Here is a 20,975-nt window from a genome sequence, read left to right as displayed (position 1 = left end):
AAACATATAGGAAAATGACAATGACCACATTTAGAGCAGTGGTTACCTCTGTGGGACAGGGAGGGGAAGGGGATTAGAGAAGGGAAGGGCTTTAACTACATTGTAATACTATTTTATTTTATTTTATTTATTTATTTGTCAGAGAGAGAGAGAGAGTACAAGCAGAGGGAGCAGCAGGCAGAGGGTGAAGCAGGCTCCCTGCTGAGTAAGGGCCCCAATTTGGGACTTGATCCCAGGACCCCGGCATCATGACCTGAGCTGAAGGCAGATGCTTAACCCACTGAACCACCCAGGTGTCCCGATACTTTATTTCTTAAACTCGGTGATAACCACATGTTTTCCTTCAATTGGTATATATTTATGAAATATTTCATATTAAATACTTTAAAACATACATCAAATGACAGGGGGGTGGGATTGTATTCCTGTAGACGCTCCCTAATTAATTAGTTTTGTGAGATTTGGCGTTAGAGGCATAGAGGCTCCGCAAGGAGGGATCATGAAGACACCCGAACTGTCTGGCTCCTTTTCCTCATTCAGATCTGGGCTTAAATACCCCTTCCTCAGAGAAGCCTTCCTCCAAACCTATTTTAAAGCAGCATACACCCACCACCCTGTAACACACTGCACTATTTTATTGCAATGGGCTTATCACTCTAGGCTGTTTTAGGATGATATTACTCCGCAATTGTCTGTCTTCCTCCACTAGAATGTTCTGTCTTGTTCAACACTATATTCCCAAAGTCTTTTCAAATCTTCGGGGTTTTTGTTTGTTTTTTGTTTAGGGATGGATGGCTGAATGAATGAATGAATGAATGAATGAATGAATGAAGGCCCTTCCTCCAGACTCTGGACGCCTCTCTTTAGCTGGTCTGGAGGGCAAAGGTAGAATGAGAAAAGGCTGAGGAGGGGAGGAAAGATTGGAGTAGGTTGAGGAGAGGGTTTAAAAAGAGCTGAATTAGAGGAAGTGAGGAAAGCTGCAGAAGCTGAGGGAGTTTTCTGAGGGTAAAGAGCCAGGGACCCAAGGTGAGCTGGAGAGCAGGAAGTCGAGGAGAATCAAGGGCGGGGCCTCAACGGCGGGGGCGGGGCCTTGTGGGAGGGTGGGGCCGGAGGGTGGGCGCTGCCCCGGAGCAGGGGCGGGGCCTGCGAGCTGGTTGCTGGGAGTGGTGCGCTGCGGCGGCGGCGGCGGAAAATGGCTGCGGCTGAGGCAGTGGACACTCAGCTGATGCTCGGAGTCGGGCTGATCGGTGAGGATGAAGGCGCCCTGCCCCGCAGGCCCGCGCCCCAGTTCCGCCTCCGCCTCCACCTGGGCCGGGGTGGTCTCTGCTCCCGCGGCCTCCGGCGCCGCCCGCGGTGAGGAGGTCGCGGCCCCTTCTCAGTTGGGCCTGGGCTGGGGGCTGCGGGGCCCGGCCTCCTCGGCGCGGGGATTCGGCCAGCCGCCCTGGGCCCGTCCGTCTGCAGTCTCGGATGGGACCCGCCCGGGCCGGGCAGCGGGACGGAGGGACCTCGGGCCTCCTCCCGGACTCCCCGTGCTGCAAACGAGCCCGGATATCGAGGATGACCGAGCTCCGGCGGCTGCAAGGGGGCCCGCTGCACAGGCGGGGCGGGGAGTGGGCGGAGAGCAGGTCGAGGGCCGCGCAGCTGGGAGGCGGCCGGGCCAACCTCGGAGCGTGGGGGAGCCACGCGTGACTGCCTGCCCTGGCCCCGATTATGTGGTTGAGCGCTTCGAGTCTCGGTGGCTAACTGTGCCAGCCCTAGTGCTGAGCGTTATGCACGAATTACGTCCCGTTAAACTTCTACCACTGCTCCGGGGGGTGTAGGTAATAATGTTTGATGGCCACATTTTGGAGAGGCAGATGGAGGCCCAGGGTGTCATTTATGCTGGACGCACGCTAGGAAGTGGTGGAGCCAGGTTTGGGACCTTTGCAGTCTAGCCGCGGAGCCCCAACTCGTACCATTGGAGGAATTCTTCATCATAAGATAAAGCGTGTAGCCTGAGTGTCCACATATTCACATACGGTGGGATCCTGTTTAGTTTTGAGGAAATAGTGGTTGAGGAAGTACGCTGGGACCTTTGGGTGTGCCTGAGCCGTGTGCAGTCTTTTAGGGTTGGGTGTTTCAAGGAACCATTCATCCCATAGGCGGGAGCGAGCACGGGGTTGCTTGTATGACTGTCTCGGTTCCCTGCGTGCCATTGTCCTTTGAAATAATATTCTATTGATATTTTTTACAAACACCTAAACATTGTGTTCCTTTAGTGTAGAAGAACATTGCTTCCGTTTAGCAAAACTGTTTCTATTTTCATTGTCTCAAAGGAGTGCATTTATCTGGGAATGGCTTCCTGTATTTATTTCTGATGTGATTTTAAAACTGCTACAAAACAAAACCTAATTATTTCAGCCATCGTAGTCCTATTTGAAGGTACTTCTGAATGAGGTTGGGTTAAATTCTGACTGTATCTGGTAACAGCAAAGACGAAGATGACTTATAATCATTTTCAATTCAGCGGGTTTTGTATCTTTTTATATGGACACGGATTTAAAAGGGATTTGCTTCAAAATAATGGTGGGGAGAGCTATCTCTTCCCCCTATGAAACGAGGAGGAGCCAGGTGTGTCTAGTTGCTGGAGCTGAATGGTGGAGATGGGGAAATTCATTTTTTTTAAGTTCTCTTTTATACATGCTTGATATTTTTCATAATAAAAGTTTTTTTTAATCTATAGAATAGATCAAAATCTGCATCCTTACCGTTATATATGCAGTAACTGTTTTTCTAAAGTTTGGCTACGTTATTGAGGTGTTTGCTTTGATGATGAAACTACATACATGATGGCATAACCATTATTATTATTATTACTATTACTATTTTAAATACGGAATTTGCACAAGCAGTATGTAATGTGATTTAAAAGAGATCTCACCGTTTTCTTCATCCCCAGTTTTGTTTTTAACAGACCCTTCCTGTGTATTTATTAAAGATCCTTCGCACTAGATAAAAATGTAATGAGTTTATGAGAATTTGTGTGGGAGGAGAAGGGTGAAGGGGAAGACCTCTACCAAAGCTGTAAGGCTAAATATTAATTCATGATTTGTTATAAAAGCTTTTTACTCAGGTGGCCTAAGACTCAAGATCAGGAGAGCTAGATAATTTGACCAGTAGAGGTAGGTGGGAATTTGGGGTCACATGTGCTCCAGGATGCTTTGTGAAATGGGATGTTAAAACTGATTCCACTAAGTGCTTCTGAGTAACCAATCAATTCACTTCCTTGCTGCTGTTTGACATTCTCACAGTGACCATCTTTCCACCGTAGAAAAGGACACAAATGGAGAAGTTCTGTGGGTGTGGTGTTATCCTTCCACGACAGCTACTTTAAGGAATTTACTGCTGAGAAAATGCTGCCTTACAGATGAGAGCAAACTTCTCCATCCCTTCGTCTTCGGTCAGTACAGAAGAACATGGTTTTATATCACAACAATCGAAGTTCCAGATTCTTCAGTTTTGATAAAGGTATGACTGCATAAAGGTCAAACTCCAAAAATATGTAAAGTGATGTCACATTATTCCAGTAACTCTTAGCTTTAGACATTATCATTCATGATACCCTTTTGAAAAAAAACTAAATATGATTTTCACTGGGAATATTCCCTTTCAGGTTTCACTCTCATTTATTCTATAAACATTTGTTGGTGTATATTATACGACTGACCCTGTGGTTGGTATCATGAAGCCTTTTCCAGGTTATACTCTGTTGCAGTTAGAAATGTAGAAGTACTTTCAAAGTCATGACTCTGACTAATAAAAGTAGAAAAAGCATTTTTCTATAATTAAAAACTATTTTAAGGGATAAAATTATCCTTGGCATAATTAAGAAAACTTGTTTCATTTGTTTGTGGATGGTAAGGATATATTAAGAATAGAAAGGAGAATTAAAGAAACTCAGGTATTCAGTAGGCCTTTTGCGTGTGTCATTTGATATGAACAGTATCAGTGTGACATGTTGAAAACTAGTACGTGGTTATTGTGGGCTTTCCTAATCCCAAGCAACCAGCCAATTATTTTCAAAGAAAAGAAATATTAGAAAGTGGCTGAGCTCCTGGTGTGTTCCTGGGTGGGGACTTCTTTTACCTTCTAGGGCTACTTCTATAACCAATAACCAGACTGTATGAAGCATGTCCAAGATATCAGTTTAAAATTAAAAAATTACATTTAAAATAACAGGAAGGCAACTATTTTAAACTGCTGGAGGTTTGGGGCACCTGGGTGGCTCTGTTGGTGAAGTGTCCCACTCTTGATTTCTGCTCGGGTCGTAATCTCAGGGTCCTGAAATCGAGCCCCAAAGTAGGCTCTACGCTCAGCAGGGAGTATGCTTCTCTCCTTCTCCCTCTGCCACGCACACTGTCTTTCTCTCTCAAAATAAATAAATAAAATCTTAAAACTGCTAGAGGTTTAAGAAAAAACAGATTCATAATTAGAAAATGTAGATTTGCAAAAAAGATAGTTTTCAAAGTGTTATAAAAGCTTTGGTTTATGTTCATTAAGTTCTTGCTGAGAGATCTTAATGTATCCTCAAGTAGATTTATCTATGTTTTGGCTATAGTCTGCCAAACAATAGCAACATTGATTTCAAGTCTGTTTTTCAGATTTGAAAAGTAGCAAGATTTAGAGATAGTTCTTATACTTCAAAATATGATTTCTAAAAATCATATTATTCATAATGAATAATTTTCTTAAATTCATAAATTTCTTAAATGCTTTACTTTTTATAATGTTCTGAATTTTGTCTCAGTGGAAATAATAGGCATATGATTACCAGAAATTTATATAGATAAATGAAGCTTCTTATAACAGTGGTTTAGACTATCTGGCATTCTACAGAGAATTGACTATTTCAGGAACTGTGTGATTTTTTTTTTTTTTTTAAGATTTTATTTATTTGAGAGAGAGAGAGAGCTCGAGAAGGGGGAGGGGCAGAGGGAGAGGGAGAAACAGCCTCCCATTGAACAAGAAGCCTGATGCGGGGCTCCATCCCAGGACGCTGGGATCATGACCTGAGCCAAAGGCAGACGCTTAACCAACTAAGCCACCCAGGTACCCCAAGGAACTGTGTGATTTTTACTGTGTGTATTTTTGTTTTCTTTCCTTCTGCTTCATTAATTAATAGTTGATAAATTAGTAGTCTAATAGCATTTCTCATTCTGCTTTGATGAGGTTAGGGGAATATAAATGAAAACTCACATTTTTGATACTTGAAATGTATTTGTGTTTTTGAAAAAGTTTAAACTCAAAGTATTATATTCTTATCTAGGAAATTAAATATTTATGTGTATATATAAGTATATGTTGTTTATATGCATGTGTATATAAGCATAAAAGTATAAAGAAGCAAGTGAAAACTTGGTTACATTTTGATCTTTTCCTTTTAATGCCTGTCTGTCTTGTACAGAGGTTTGCTAGAATATAGTAATAAAAATTAAATCTGTGAAAGTGTCTTTAAAAAGTATACTTTTTTGTTTCTTTTGGACAGGTGACTCATTTTTCTATTGTTCTGACCGCCAAAGATTTTAACCCAGAGAAATATGCCGCCTTCACTAGGATATTGTGTAGGTCTGTATGAAAACTGTGTTAAATGCTATCACACAAAAACGAAGATCTTACTCAATAGTTGCATAGCAGATTTCTACACCAAGGAAGCAAATTTCAGGCCTCTGCCTCCCCAACTTAATCTTTACTTGCCCTTCAGAAACTGTTTTGTAAAGAGGAACTTTCTCTTCTGCTTCGATGACACTGCTCCTCTTTTTGGGAGAATGGGAGAAGGGAGGGAAGCAAGCAGTTTACACAACTATTGCAGTTCCTGGGGATTTTGAGTCACTTGCCACTTTTGGTCTGCCGCTTCTACTCACTTCTGATTTAGAACTTTCCTTAGCAGGATGAATAAGTTAAGTGCTCGTGAAGTGATAAGCTGGTTCGTATGTGTCAAAGTCTGTGTGTGGGAGTCATTTTGGGGAAAATTAACGGGCATTTTGAATTACGCTAAAGCACAGGAAAATATTTCTTAGCTGGAATGCTGAGAAGCTGAGAATCTGATTAATTGGTTAGTCGTCATTCAGGTAAACTTCTTTAGTTTCATCCCAGCTGTTGAAAAAAATTATGTAAAGTAATACCAGTCTGCTTTCTTGCCTTGGTAAGTATATGCAGTAGAGTTAATGGAATCTTTCTTATATGTTAGGGACACTGGTTTTTCCTTAACCAGGGCTTTGACAGTTTTTTGTTATTGTTTTTTAATATTGTTGTCACTAGATAGACTTGTCATTCTAATGTTATGTATTACAACCTCAGCCCTCAGGCTTATTATGCCCAGTAAGTTTTGGGGCGGGGAGCAAAGGGAGTTGTTTTTGTTTTTCTCACTATAAGCCAGATAAATGGTTGCTTTTCTGTGTGTGTGCCATTTTTGTATATGTACACTCATATATAGATCTATAGAGGAAGTCTGCTTTCTCATTACTTAAGGGTTTCTAGTAGGTTATATTTTAACAAAATGAAGTTTTACTGGTTTTGCAGCCAGCTATGATAAGAGAGCCTTCTTGCTGTCAGAAGATAAGTTCCAGGTATATAGTTCACCGTGGATTATAAACAGTTGTCTGCTACTGTGGCACTGACACAGAGATTATTATCGTAAGAGGAGACACCATCTAGAAGCCATCAGCTAAAAACACTGCAAAGCTGTTTTTGAACAAACACTGGGCTCTCATTTCATTGGATTGGGTTAAGGTTAGGTTACCCAGTGAATTCACTGGGAAATATTCTGGGGCCCAGAATGTAAGGTTGCTTTAGACCCCGCTTCCTGCCCAAGAGGAAGTCCAGAGGGTTCCTCACCTTCTCTAGTGCCATGGCATTGTTGCATTCTGGACTTTTCTCTTGTCACAGTTGAGGAGAAATGAGGACTCAAGCTATTGGCAGCGGCCTCCTCTGCCCGCTACCCCTTACTGCACTTGCCCTCCGTGTGTACATCCCCACACGCTCCTGCACGCACGCGTGCGCGCACACTCTCACTAACGAGCCTGTGTGCACAGGCACATAGACTGACACTTTTCACACATGCTGAGGTTACCATGGAGGGGCTCCCTTCCATCTCTGGGGAGGGGAGCGGGCAAGCATGGTTTCTATAGCATGCTGCTCGCAGTGGCAGTGGGAGCCCACACGAAGGGGTTCATTTCCTGTGTGGGGTCCAGGTCATTTGCCATGACCCCCTTCATCTTCTAGTCCGTCCAGCTAGTGGCTGTGGCGGAGAACCCCGGGTTTCCTGCACACGTGGAGTCAGTTGTCCATGCCAGGTGTGACAGCCTGTGGCCGTCCCATCTGAATAAGTTCCCCTGAGTTGCACTTTGTGGGTTTCCTATGGAATGATTTTGGGGGAATTCCTCCTTCTATTCAATATTTCATGGCCCAGGGTTGTCATGGAAAAAGTAGTCTTACCCTTCCTATGTTTCTCTTCTCCATTACTGTCTATTGAATCTATTTTACAGTTTTAATGGTGTGTTGTTTGTTTTGTGGTGTAATGTAAGCATATAGCAAAAATATACAAACAATAAAAAAAGGTATCCAATGAAAACTAAGTCCCTTCTTTCCCCTATTCCCAACCTCCAAATGGAGACATTTTCTCCATATAGAAATGTGTGTATGAGTTCATGGGTTTGATTATTTTATATATATGATAGCTTACCATATTCATTGTTCTTTACCTTTTTTCCTCAATTTGTGCATTAAGATAATTAAAAAACACAATGATTGACAAAATTTGATTAGTAATTAAAACACTTCTTCACATAATGTACAATAAATATGATTTTCAGTTTGATCTGTTTTAAACCATGATTTTATTTTCTTTCCAGTTTTCTATTCCTTTAGCTACTACGACACCCCAGTAGGCCCAGTCCTGCTTCTCAAGCACAAGTTAGATCTAGTTATTCACAGGAAGAGGTTTCAGGGGAAGGGACTGATTTCACATATGAGCTATAAATGTAGTCAGTCCTGTCAGCATTTTCTGGAACTTGATGATGAGTATATCTAGAGTGCATTTATCACCAGAAACTTAAAGGAGTTTGGTTTCCTAATTATCTAAATATAGCTACCTCTGGGAACTCTGATAATAAGTATAAGTTCTATAATTAGTGCTTTCTCTGTGAACAACGCAAAACTCCTTCCTTGTGAAAGGAAGTCCCAGCAATAAGATAGAGTTGTTCCTACTAGAAACACCATTTGTGAACATAAGACGTAGAGAGAGGTAAGTATGCCATATTTTTAAGAATAATGGGGCCTCAGAAAGTCCATAGCTCATTCTCCTGCTTGAGTGGACAATAGCAGGCTTCCCCAGATGTAAGGAGAAAGCCACCTACCGGGAATTGTTGAAGGTCTCTCGAGGGGTTATTTTTTTGGATACATTTTCAGATTAAATTCTAGAAGTAGTCGTATCATGAAAAGATTCAGGCATTCAGAAGCGTATTAGCAAGTTGACTTAGATTTTGTAGCAAGGCCCATACGTAGCCTTGGGTTGCGTTGCTCCATGTGGTTCCTGCTGAATAACAGCATGGCTGCCATTTGTCTTTTCTTACAGAATGTACCTGAAACATGGGAGCCCAGTTAAAATGATGGAGAGTTATATTGCAGTTCTCACAAAGGGGATATGCCAGAGTGAAGAAAATGGCTCTTTCCTTAGCAAGGATTTTGATGCCCGAAAGGCATATCTTGCAGGCTCCATCAAAGGTAAAAAAAAAAAAAAAAAAAAAAAAGCAAGCAAGCAAGCAAGCAAACAGAACAAAAACCCATCCCGGATGGTTCCATCCCAACAACAATAATATCCCCAAGCCCAGGCCAATCCTCATTAGACTCTGATATTCCATCTCCCTGTATACTTTCATCTACGTAATATTTGTTTGCTGAACAGGAGGGTAGTTCAACTTCTACATCGCCTTACTTGATTAGAATTCTGTCGTAGGAAAGCAGAGTTTGGTGGTGGTCCTTTCCATAGGATTCTGACAGTTAATATAGAAATGCTCTTTCACAGGTAAGCTGAATCGCACGGCTTGAGTCTCCACTGACTTCCATAGTTTTTCTCTTCCTTACATTTTAGCAGTTACTTCTTCCATGGGGAGAGCTCCAGCCCCTGGCCCGGTGTTCCTCTTTTAACCCCCTGCCCTTTCCCTCCTAGCTGGGACATCCAAAATGACAGTACAGGGCTGAGCCAGACTTCAGGGTCCTTAACAGGGAGGAGAGGGGAGCTCTGAGGGTCATGCTAGCTCTCGTGCTTGTCCTCCCACAGCACTGTCTTTGCTCTTGATCCTACTGTTCTGCACTGTTTTGAAGCACCCTGTTGACATGTTAGGTTTGTCCAGCTATCTCAAAAGGACCTAAGTCATGATGGGCGGGGGGGGGGGGGGAGGGGGAAGGAGAGGGCGTCGGTGAACTTTTTTTTAAAACCTAAGGATTTTTCATGACAGGAAGATGCTCGTTCCCTTCATATCATTATCCTGCTTTCTTGTGGCTCTGGCTTCATCTGTGCGTCCAGCACGGAGTCCCTTGGGGGGCAGGTGTAGGCTGCTGTAGTATCCTTCTTAGGGAGCAGGTACGGATTTCTGTGCCCATCAAGGGCATAAGGTGCTTCTTTGTTCTCTGTATTGAAAATATTTCTGTATTCTGTATATAGAAAAGAATCTCTGTATTTATTGGAAAGGATCCTTTCCAATAACAATTTTATTTCCTTATATATTATTTAACGCAGAAACATTATAATTTCTTGTGTTTTAAGACATCGTATCTCAGTTTGGAATGGAAACCGTCATCTTACACACGGCGCTGATGCTAAAGAAAAGAATTGTCGTCTATCACCCCAAAATAGAAGCTGTCCAGGAGTTCACCAGGTATTGTCTCTGGCCATTCAGAAGCGGAGGCTTTGTTGGCAGCCAGATCGGGGCGGTCCGTGTTCCTGTGTGCTCTGTTCTGTTGCACATTTGGTATAAATAGAATGTGTTAGGCTGAGGGTGAAGTGCCATTTTGGTCTAATGTTTCAGGTGAGAGTTAGTAGTTCAAGGTCACTGAATTCAGGCAGATTCTTCTTCAGATTTAGAAATAGGAACACTTTAGAGCAAGAAGTTTAAACTTTTCCTTGCCAGGTAGTAAATATTTCAGGCTTGTAGGCCATAGGGTCTCTGTCCCAACCACCCAGCTGCCGGAGTCAGTGCATATGTAAGTGAATGAGCAGGCCTGTGTTCTAGTTACACTTTATGTGTAAACACAGATAGCTGAGCCAAGGTCATAGTTCCTTGACCCCTGTTTTAAGGAATTCTTTTTTTCACTTTTACCAAATAGACTCTCTCTCTCTTTTTTTTTTTTTTTTTTAAAGATTTTATTGATTTATTTGAGAGAGAGAGCACGCACACGGCGGGGGAGGAAGAGGGACAAGCAGACTCCACGTTGAGCATGGAGCCTGACATGGTGGGGCTCGATCTCATGACCCTGAGATCAAATGACCTGAGCTAAAATCAAGAGTTTGATACTCATATGGTTTCTCTCATCTATGGAACATATAGAACTAGGAAGATCGGTAGGGGAAGAAAGGGATAAAGAAAGGGGAGGTAATCAGAGGGGGGAGTGAAGCATGAGAGACTATGGACTCTGAGAAACAAACTGAGGGCTTCGGAGGGGAGGAGGGTGGGGGAATGGGATAGGCTGGTGATGGGTAGTAAGGAGGGCACGTATTGCGTGGTGCACTGGGTGTTATACGCAACTAATGAATCATTGAACCTTACATCAAAAACCAGGGATGTACTGTATGGTGACTAACATAATATAATAAAAAAATATTAAAAAAAAAAGAGTTTGATACTTAACTGACTAAGCCACCCGGGCACCCTCTCTTATTTTTATAACAAAGTTTTTTTTTTTACGTTTTTTTCTTTACCAAATCTAACTTGTTCATAGATAATTTCTTAAAAGCAGGAAGACCTAGCTTTTGTGCTTACGGTATGCCAGGTATTGTGTAGTCACCTTTAATTATTAAATTTATTAATGACAAGAAGTCTGCAAGGACATATTATTGCCCTCTTTTATGGATGAGAAAATTGAGGCTCCGAGAGGCTGTTTAGCAAGTGGGAAAAAGAAGGCTTGGTAGTCAGAAGGACCTGGGTTAAAATCCTGGGAGGGCACCTTCCTAGCTCTGTGACCACATACAGGATACTTAAACTTTCTAAGCCTCCGTTTCTTTATCTGTAAAACGAAGATAATAGTGGCTACTTCGTAAGCTTGTTGTCGTGATCGGAGATACTCTTTGTAGAGTACTTGGCACCCACCCTGCTCCATGTGTGGCTTCAGAAACGGTGATTGCTCTGATTGCGACTGCCTCAGATCTTAGGCGACAGGGCCAGAACTTTCACGCTGCTCTGATCCCCAAAGCCTCTTCTTTGCCACCCAATTACCCTTTTCCTCTACCTTTATGCTTCCGAAACTGGGATGTCCACAGCTTCTAAAATACATAGCAGGGCACGAGTGGGTTCACCAAATCACGGTTAAATTCTACACCTCTTCCTGCAGGAGCTGTATTACTGGAAGTTTTTTAAAGAAACTTGTCTTGTATAAAAACAAACACAAAGGGGTTTGTAAGTTTGATTGGAATTTTCTTTTTAATGATTTTATGTATTCATTTGAGAGAGAGAGACAGCACAGGCAGGAGGAGAGGCAGAGGGAGAGTGAGAACACACCCCCTGCTGAGCAGGGACCCCCCCCCCCCCTTCGCCATGTGGGGCTTGATCCCAGGACTTGGAGATCATGACCTGAGCTAAAGGTGGATGCTTAACCATCTAAGCCACCAGGCGCCCAATCGCAATTTTAAATATGGAATGAGAGACTTCAAAAATTTTTGTTGCTTTCAGGGCCCTGCTTTGGATCTTACCTTCAGACTCCCTCCGTGGCAGTTTACAGAGTGAGGTGTTGGGAGGAAAACTTCAGAAGTGTTACTCCTTGCCACCAAGGAGATCTTTTGAAACTTCACCTTGAGCTTTTTGTAGCTCATCTGACCCAAAAAAGGCCGTTTAAAACATTGCATTACTTTAACTTGAAGCCTGGAGGTATTGGCACGTTTAGCATTCGTTCTCCCCTCTGCCTCTGGTAGCCAGTTTCCTCCTGGGGAAGAAGAGGAAGGAGGGTGGGCTGAGTCAGGTGTGGGCTGGCAACCATTTGAGTTCTTGCCTTAATTCCCCAGGACTCTGCCTGCCCTGGTGTGGCATCGACAGGACTGGACCATACTTCATTCCTATGTGCACCTGCATGCCGATGAGCTGGAAGCCTTACAGATGTGCCCAGGTAGATGACAGGATCTCGGGGGACGAGGGGCTTGGCTTTATCCAGGGTTGCTGTTGGTTTGCGGGAGTGTTTTTGCAGTCTTAAAGGGAATAATGATTTATTATTTCTTTGGTAAATGCAACCAGTTCTTTTTCCTTAAAAAATTTATTTTTAATTTTAAAAAATATTGCAGTAAAATACGCATATTATAAAATTTACCATCGTAATCATCTTTAAGTATATAATTCAGAGGCACCAAATACATTCACTTTGTTGTGCACCCATCACCAAAATATGATTAATTTTTAATTTGTAAAATTCTCATTTTAAAAGTTTCCCTATCAGTGATTGGACTTAGATTTTATTTTGAGCCTTTGCATATTTTTTTCCCAAAGGAAAAATGAAATTATTTTTGAATGATGTTATTATACTTGTATAAAAATTTTTAATGGTAAGATTCTGAGAATAATTTAATAATAGTATTATATCTGTAGGAATTCTAATATTGTGGTGACATAGTCTTTTGTTTTTGTTTTTTTAAATTTAAGGTTATCATGACCTTTATAATGTTATGCTCTTAAAAGATTCTTTCATAAAGCAATAATGATAATGATAGATCATAGGGGCTTTTGTTGTTGCTTTTTCAATTATGAAAAATTTCTTACATATAAACTAATATGCAGTATTTATGCAAGTTATAAAAAAATAAAAGGAACACTCACGGACTCACCAGAGAGAATAGAACACTATCTGTATTTTGAAGCATCTCATGTGCCTTCCCATCTCATTCCTCACTTCCTTCCTCTAGCCCCGTACACAGAAACACATAGTTCTAAATAATATATTGTTTAGTTTTTACTAAACTAACTTTATATATGTGGATTCATGATGGATGAATTCTGCTGTGGCCTATGTTTTGGTTTTTGTTCTATTTTTGCTTGACAGTATTTTTGTAGGATTTATGTATTTTCATGTGGATATTTGTAGTCTCATTCATTTTCACTGCTCTATAGGATCCCATTAAGTGATATGCCATAGTTTATGCACTCGGACTTTTCTCATCATTCTTATCTATCTATCTATCTATCTATCTATCTATCTATCTATCTATCTATTTCAGAGAGAGAAAGAGAGCAGGTGGGGGGTGGAGAGGGGCGGAGGGAGAGAATCTCAAGCAGACTCCCCGCTGATTGCGGAGCCCAATGTAGGGCTCAGTCCCAGGACCCTGATATCATGACCTGAGCCAAAATCAAGAGTCAGTCGCTCAACGGACTACCACCCAGTCGCCCCTTTCATTTTTCACTTTTAAAACAGTGCTGCTACAGGCATTCTTATTGTGGGTCTCTTGGTGTACACATGTAAAACTTTATCTAGGCTCTATGTCAGGAAGAAGAATTTCTGGGTTATAAGGCATGCAGATCCTCAAGCTGCAGGGTAATGCCAGATGTTTTCCTCAGAAATTGTACCAATTTACCCTCTTACCAGAGTAGGAGAGGTCCCATTGCTTCATGTCCTCAACAACACTTGGTTACTGTCAAACTGTAAAATGTTTGCCAACTTGGTGACTGTACAGTGATATTTCATGTGCTTTTAATTTATATTCTCTTGATCCCTAATGAGGTTAAACATATTTCTGTTTCTGTCATTTCTGTTTCCTCTTCTGCAAAGTAACTATCTTTTACATATTTTTCCATTGGGTTTTTCTTAATGATTCATAGAAATTCTTTATATATTCAGGATATGAATCCATTGTTGGTTATATATGCTTCAAAAAATCTCTGAGTTTATGGATTTTTTATTTATTCTCATGATATAATGAATAGAAATTTATTTTTTTAGGCTTTTTATTAAGAATAATATGATACAGATGCTTGTCACCCAACTTAACATTTGTGAACATTTTACAATCTTGTTTTACCTTGTATCCCTCATGTTCCCCCCCCACTCTGGGTTTTTGTTGTTAATTGATGTATTGTTGACATACGCTATTAGTTCCATGTATACAAAGTAGTGATTTGACAATTATATCCATTATGAAACATTCATCATAATAAATTTACTATCTGCCACTCTATTAAGTTATTATAGTATTATTGACTATATTCCCTATGCTGTAGTTTTCATCCCTGTGACATTCCTTTTATAACTGGAAGTTTGTACCTTTTCATTTTCTTCACCCATTTTGCCCATCCCCTTACTCTGGAAATCCTAATTTTAATGTTGGAGTTTATTAAACTTTTATGATTTTAGTTTTGGTATTTTGTTTAAGAAAATCTTTATACCAAGGGTAGAAGCATATTTTGTAAAATTTTAAAAAGTGTTTTTCTTCCCCATTTAAGTCTTTAATGTACTTAGAACTACTTTTTTTATAGTGAGTTTGGAATTTTTTTTCCCAGTTGGACAGCCACTTGGCCCAGGACTACTCAGTGAATGGGGTCCTCTTTTCTCCGGTAATCAGTATCATTTCTGTCATAGATCACATTTTCTCATGTGAGTGAGTCTGTGTCTGGGTGGCCCGCGGTTAAATTTTTGTTTTTGTTGCTGTTGTTTTTTAAATGTTTTCTCATGGTAAAGCAAAACTTCAGCATTGATAAATTGGTCATCAAAAAACATTTTTTTTTGTTTTTAATTGTACTGCGGTGTGAAATCTGGAAAGTCTGGTAGCTGCTGTTTTAGCATCAGTTCCAAGGTCTGCTAAATCTTGAGTTGCCCTACTTCCTTGAGCATTTAGTGTGTCCGATCTGAAACCGGTGAAGGCTGATGCTGTCCCCAGCATGCTGTCCCTGAGAAAGCCGGGTGTTTGGCTGTGGCTTCTTAGCGACAAAGACCTAAAGGGGGACACTGGTCCAGGGATCCCTTGCTACCTCTGCTTCGGCTGATGTCATTCTTGACCTGAATCGCAGTGACTGAAAAGTAAATTCCTTCTTCCTTGACACTAAAATCTAGTTTGAGTTGTATGACTGACAATAGTGAAGTCTTAAGAAATGCTGCGGGGTACAGCTGATGTTCCCTGAAGAAAGCCTTGAGGAAGAGCACCTGATGAGCTTTAAATTCAGTTCTCTTTTGATACATTCACAATAGGATTTGTTCCTACTCGGTAATGTTGGTCATCTTTGTAATGCAGGTTACATCGCCGGATTTGTGGACTTGGAGGTGAGCAATAGATCAGACCTCTATGACGTGTTTGTGAATCTGGCAGATAGTGAGATCACCATTGCTCCACTTGCAAAAGGTTCGTTCTCTCTTCTGTTCTGTCGTTGATACAAAATGTCACCCAAGCAGTTGTACTTTTTAAAATTAATTAATTAATTTTTTTTTTTTTTAAGATTTTATTTATTTATTCGACAGAGAGAGAGACAGCCAGCGAGAGAGGGAACACAAGCAGGGGGAGTGGGAGAGGAAGAAGCAGGCTCATAGCGGAGGAGCCTGATGTGGGGCTCGATCCCAGAACGCCGGGATCACGCCCTGAGCCGAAGGCAGACGCTTAACCGCTGTGCCACCCAGGCGCCCCAAGCAGTTCTATTTTTTAGGCTGATTCTCTAAAAGTGGTATTTGAGGGCCTGCTTAGCCTTCTGTGCTGAACTGGAGGGATTTTTCTGTGTCTAGAACACAGCATTTACTCTTACAGGTCTCTCCATGGCAGTAATACATTCTGGGGGCTTAGGCCATACAGTATAAGATGGTCTCTTTATCTTGTTTCTCCACGTCTCTGTTTAAACAAGCTGTATTAGTGATCTCTTGCGGCATACCAAATCACTTCTAAACTTAGTGATTTAAAACAGCAAATATTTATTATCTCAGTTTCAGGACTGACTTAGCTGAGAGGTTCTGGCTCAGGGTCTCTCCTGAGGACTCAGTCAGCATATTGCCAGTGCTGCAGTCCTCCGCAGGCTCGACTTCTGCATTAACTCACGTGGCTATAGCAGGAGGCCTCACCACGTGGGCCTCTCCGCAGGGCAGCTCGAGTGTTCTCGTGACACGACAGCTGGCTTCCCCAAGAGCGAATGATCCAAGAGACAGAAAGACCATGGTGCCTTTTATGACTCAAGTCTCAGAAGTCATACGCCAGTTCCTCCATGTTCTGTTAGAAGGAAGTCATTAAGTCCGGTCCACGCTTGAGAGAGGGGAAGTGTGCCCCACCTCTCGAAAGACAGAGTATCAGAAAAGGTGTAGCAGTTTAGCACCGCACAGGGTTGATCATGACTCCTGTGTGGAAAATCTTTTTGAAGGATGTGTCCAGAAGCACAAGAGAATGGAGGTAATGGCCTTCTCCTTCTGTAAAGCCAAAGTGATAGGAAACTAGCGGTGGCCTGGGCCACTTAAACTGCTGAAACATTAGGACCGGAAGGGGTGGCCATCTCCCCGCTGCCCTCTGTCGCTCCGCATCTATAAAATGGGCTCATCTCAGTTGGCGTTATTTGAATGGAGTTTGGTCCTTGGAGTGACAAATGTTTTTATTTCGAACATGAAGTGTAAAGCGTGGTTATGCCTCACCTCCTAGCACATCGTCCTGTTTGTGCTCAGTGATAAGATGGAAATGTGGGAGGTTGTCAGTTGGTTGCTTTGAAAGTTCCCTCTGTGATTGTTTACCTTTTCAAGTAGCCGGCATGGCTTTTGTTATGTAAACTTCTAAATATTCATACAACACGTGCTTGATCTCACCAGAGGCCATGACTATGGGCAAACTGCACAAAGAAATTGGTCAGCTCATTGTTCAGTCTGCAGAAGATCCAGAGAAATCAGACAGCCAAGTTATTCAGGTAAGTCGTCAATACTCTGACTTACGAGAGTTGCTGGGCAGGGTGGGGCAGGGCGCATAGCGTGACTCTGAGTGGCCAGGGGCAATGCTCAGATGAGGGTCTGCAGGATGGCCCTGGGGAAGATGGGGGGGGGGCCGCCATAGCCGAAGAGTTATCAGGCTCTGGGGGGCTGGTGCTGAAGGCAAGTGTTTATAATGAGAAGTGTAACCCACCAGGGGTCCGGAATGCTTTTGTGGGCCGGCCAGTGCACTTTGTGCTCCTAGCAGAATTTTTAGCAGAATGTTCACGGAGGAACACATTGTAAAGAGAAGGTTGCTGCTGAGCCGGGGAATCCAGAGAGAGCGCCTTAATCTGGCTTTGACGTATTGTGTTCAGAACATCGGTAAGCATATATCAGATCCCTGCCGAAGTTAGCAGACTCTGGGATCACACCCTGCGTGGCTGGCTGCCGGTGGGGTCTACCTGCCTATGGGGTCTGCCTGTCAAGCTGACCACGGTGTCCGAATGGACCCACCCCTCTCCCCTTGCCCGATCAGGATAGTCAAAGAGTTTATTTAAGCGTGTCTGTGTGGTGGGAAAGCCGCTCCCCTGCACTGCAGCTGGCGCAGTCTCCTCTCCTGTCTGCTGTCTGCTTGCGTTGCGCCCGTGCCCAGCGCCTTGCTCCTCTCTTGGGATACACTTCCAGCCTGGCCTCTCCCCGGCCCTGGCTCATCTGGGGGGGGCCAGAGGCTTGGAAGGATTGTCTCCCACCATCTGCACCTGTGCCACCTGGGGGGCCCCTCTGATAAGCATGCCCTCCTCACCTGGTTAGACCTGGCTCTTTTCTCCATTTATTCATTCGTTTAACCAGAAGATATTTATTGAACACTGACTATATGTCAGGCATCGGGCAACGGGGATACTTTGGAGCAAAGTCCCCTGCCGTCATGGGGAGTAGATGAATAGAAAATAGTGGAAATACCAGATCATCGTGAGCCATGATAAATGACTGCTGTGACAGAACAAGTGGTCACGGTAGAGAATGTTGGAGAAGGGGTCAGACAGCTCTCTGAGGAGGCAGCCTGTGAGTTAAAGGATGAGAGGAGCCACGGCTCTGACAGGAGCCGACCAGCAGCACTGTTCTGTTCAGTGCTGGTGACCCATCGAGCTCTGGCCAGGAAGAGCGGGCGGGTCTCGTCCTAAGGACCTGAGCACTGAGACTCTCCTTTCTTTCCATGTGGGTCGTCATTGCCCATCCATCCCTCTATCAACATTTGAGTAAAAACATTGACTTTTTTTTCTTTTTAAGATTTATTTATTTGAGTGTGAGTGAGTGGGGGGAGGGGCAGACTCCCCACTGATCAGGGAGCCTGATGTGGGGCTCCTCAAGGACCCATGACCTGAGCCAAAGCCAAGAGTCGGGCCCTTAAACAACTGAGCCACCCAGGTGCCCCAAAACATCGACTCTTTACAATGTTGGTTAACTATGTAAATGTGAGTTTTGAATTACTGTGTTTTTCATGGACTAGAAGTGATACACAGGTGACTCAGGATAATGTATGAAGAAGGTGCCTGGCATACTGTAGGGGTTTGGAAATATTTGAGTGAATGAATGAATGGTGTCAGCAGACCAAGAAAAAGACATGATTTAATGTGAGCTCTGATGACTCTTCAGCCACGGAAAGCACTGTTCAGTCAGTAAGGAGGAATAAAGCCCACGTGACAGGTGCTGGGTTACTCACCCCAGGCAGAGAGGACTTTGGGAGGAGATTTGTTCTAAAAACGGTAGCAGCGTTCCTCAAGAAGTTAAACACAGGATTCCCTTCGATCCAGCAATTCTGTCGGATACGTATGAGAGAGAATTGAAAACAGGGACTCCAAGAACTAGTTGTACACCCAGCTTCGTAGCGGCACTACTCACAGTAGCCAGGAGGTAAAAAATAACTCCAATGTCCGTCAGTGGATGAATGGAAAAATAAAATGTGCAGAGTGGGTATTATTCCACCTTAAAAAAGAATGAAGTTCTAACTTGGGCTACAACGTGGATGAGCCTTGAAAACATTATGCTAAGTGAGAGAAGCCAGACACAAAAGGACAAGTGTTGTGTGATTTCACTTATACGAGGTACCCAGAATAAGAAAATTCATAGAGGCCAAAAGTAGAATGGTGGTTACCATGGGTTGGAGATGGGGATAGGGAGTTATTGTTTAGTGGGTACAAAATTGCATTTTGGGAGGATGAAAAAGTTCTGGAAATGGGTGGTAGTCCTAAAACTCTGTGAATATACTTAATGCCGCTGAATCCAACACTTAAAAATGGTTAAATGGCAAAAGCAGGACACTGATTTTTCGAAGTTGTTTTAAGTTTGTTTCATTTTTCCTAATTTATAAATAGTCTGATAAACTTAAAAAATAGCAGGAAGAATTCTCTTCAAATGCAACAACGATTCATATTTTTGATGCTCACGTGTGGCGTATTTTCCTGTCAAAGGATATTTCCCTAAAAACGAGAGAAATCTTCACCAACCTGGAACCGTTTTCCGAAGTTTCTGGTGATGGAGAAAAGCTGGTTCTCAATTTTGAGGCCCTAAAGCAAAGACGATTTCCACCAGCAACAGAAAACTTCCTTTACCATCTCGCGGCAGCTGAGCAGATGCTGAAAATCTGACTGCGACGATGTGTCACTGGTGACAGAAAGCTCTCACGCCACGATTGTCCACCAACTATGTCAAATACCGAAAACTACAACGGAAATGTTATATTTTTAACAATTTACTTGAAGGTATTGCGATTTGACCTGAAAAAACCCTGAAACGCTATGAAAACCGGTTTTCTCCTGGCCTCCTGCCTGCGCTCAGTGTCGGACGAAGTGCTGTAACCACCACGTATGCCGTCAGCAACGGCGTGGCGTCCCGGCGGAAGAGAAAAAGCTCTGCCAAGTTCTGGCGCAGGTCACAGCAAACCCCAAAGCCTTCATTATTTTAAGTTCCAATTGTTTCATTGCGTAGCCACCAACTAACAGTGTATTTTCAGAAAGCTGCCTGAAGTTTTGCTTTATATTCTTCTAGGAAGAACTTTTATTCCTCACGAGGAACTCTACTTTCTGAGCCAAACTAAGTTTTCTGCAGAACAGTCTAGAAGATCATTCAAAAAAGACCCTGCAGTTGCACTTTCTTGTAAAACAATTTTTTCTTCTTGGCCTTTGAACATTTTTGCCTATACTATGAGGATTTTGCATAGATTTTATACTTGAGTAGACAACTTTAATAATCCATATTTATACTGTCGCAGAGGTAAGCATCTGGCCAACTTAAGCCACTAGTACTCCTTAATTAACCCTGTTGCTAGCAATGTTCTTCTGAAAAAGATGCCAGTCCTTACATGGTGGAGTGAAACAAGAGCCCATTTTGGATGTAAATGTGGATGTAAATGAGTGGAACAGCAACTTTCCATAATTGCCAAGGCCTAGACCAGAGAGTGTCTTCAGACTTCAGTAAAAGTAATTTCGCCATATATGAAGGTAACAGTTCTTGTTCAGGTTATGTATCTTTTTCGTAATTGGAGACCTAAAAGCTACAACCTAAGCATGGAGGTCTAAATTATGTATTTGTTACTTTATTCCACGTACTCGGATTACTTATGAAAGGTTATTTTACACTCACTACTGTTGTCCTTAGAAATCTTACCCGGGAAAATGTTTGTAAAAAAATCTTGTCTTTATTAGATCTTTCTTTTATTCTTTGTGTTAGACATTTGTTGAGTAAAAATAAAAAATAGACTTGTCCCCTCCTTCCTTGGGTGGGGGCAGGGGAGGATCTGGAATGAGGTGATGTTTTGAAGGCAAACAATTGAAAATTAAATCTGCATTTTATGAAAACGAATAGGAGCGTCTTTATCTCCCTCATTT

General features: G+C 42.4%; 1 protein-coding gene across 6 annotated transcripts in view; it reads left to right on the top strand.

Annotated features, from left to right (window-relative positions):
* Nucleotides 1-1,133: 1,133 nt before the first annotated feature.
* Nucleotides 1,134-20,975, top strand: part of DENND10 (DENN domain containing 10) — a 34,332-nt gene continuing 14,490 nt past the window's right edge. For 3 of the 6 annotated variants that reach the window (XM_044382185.3, XM_044382184.3, XM_026494241.4), the window contains exons 1-8: nt 1,147-1,247; nt 3,311-3,507; nt 5,525-5,604; nt 8,612-8,760; nt 9,803-9,914; nt 12,251-12,351; nt 15,455-15,562; nt 16,996-17,090. In XM_044382185.3, the coding sequence (XP_044238120.1) occupies nt 1,193-1,247; nt 3,311-3,507; nt 5,525-5,604; nt 8,612-8,760; nt 9,803-9,914; nt 12,251-12,351; nt 15,455-15,562; nt 16,996-17,090 (897 nt within the window). In that variant the 5' untranslated portion in view covers nt 1,147-1,192. Of the gene's footprint in view, nt 1,248-3,310; nt 3,508-5,524; nt 5,605-8,611; nt 8,761-9,802; nt 9,915-12,250; nt 12,352-15,454; nt 15,563-16,995; nt 17,091-17,305; nt 19,051-19,559; nt 20,950-20,975 lie in introns of those variants that run through there. The other 3 variants (XM_026494239.3, XM_057308412.1, XM_044382183.3) reach the window with 3 other exon arrangements.

Source organism: Ursus arctos, unplaced genomic scaffold (assembly GCF_023065955.2).
Source record: "Ursus arctos isolate Adak ecotype North America unplaced genomic scaffold, UrsArc2.0 scaffold_7, whole genome shotgun sequence".
NCBI lineage: Eukaryota > Metazoa > Chordata > Mammalia > Carnivora > Ursidae > Ursus > Ursus arctos.
Note: the sequence above shows the minus strand (reverse complement) of the source record. Positions and strands in the feature narration are given on the sequence as shown.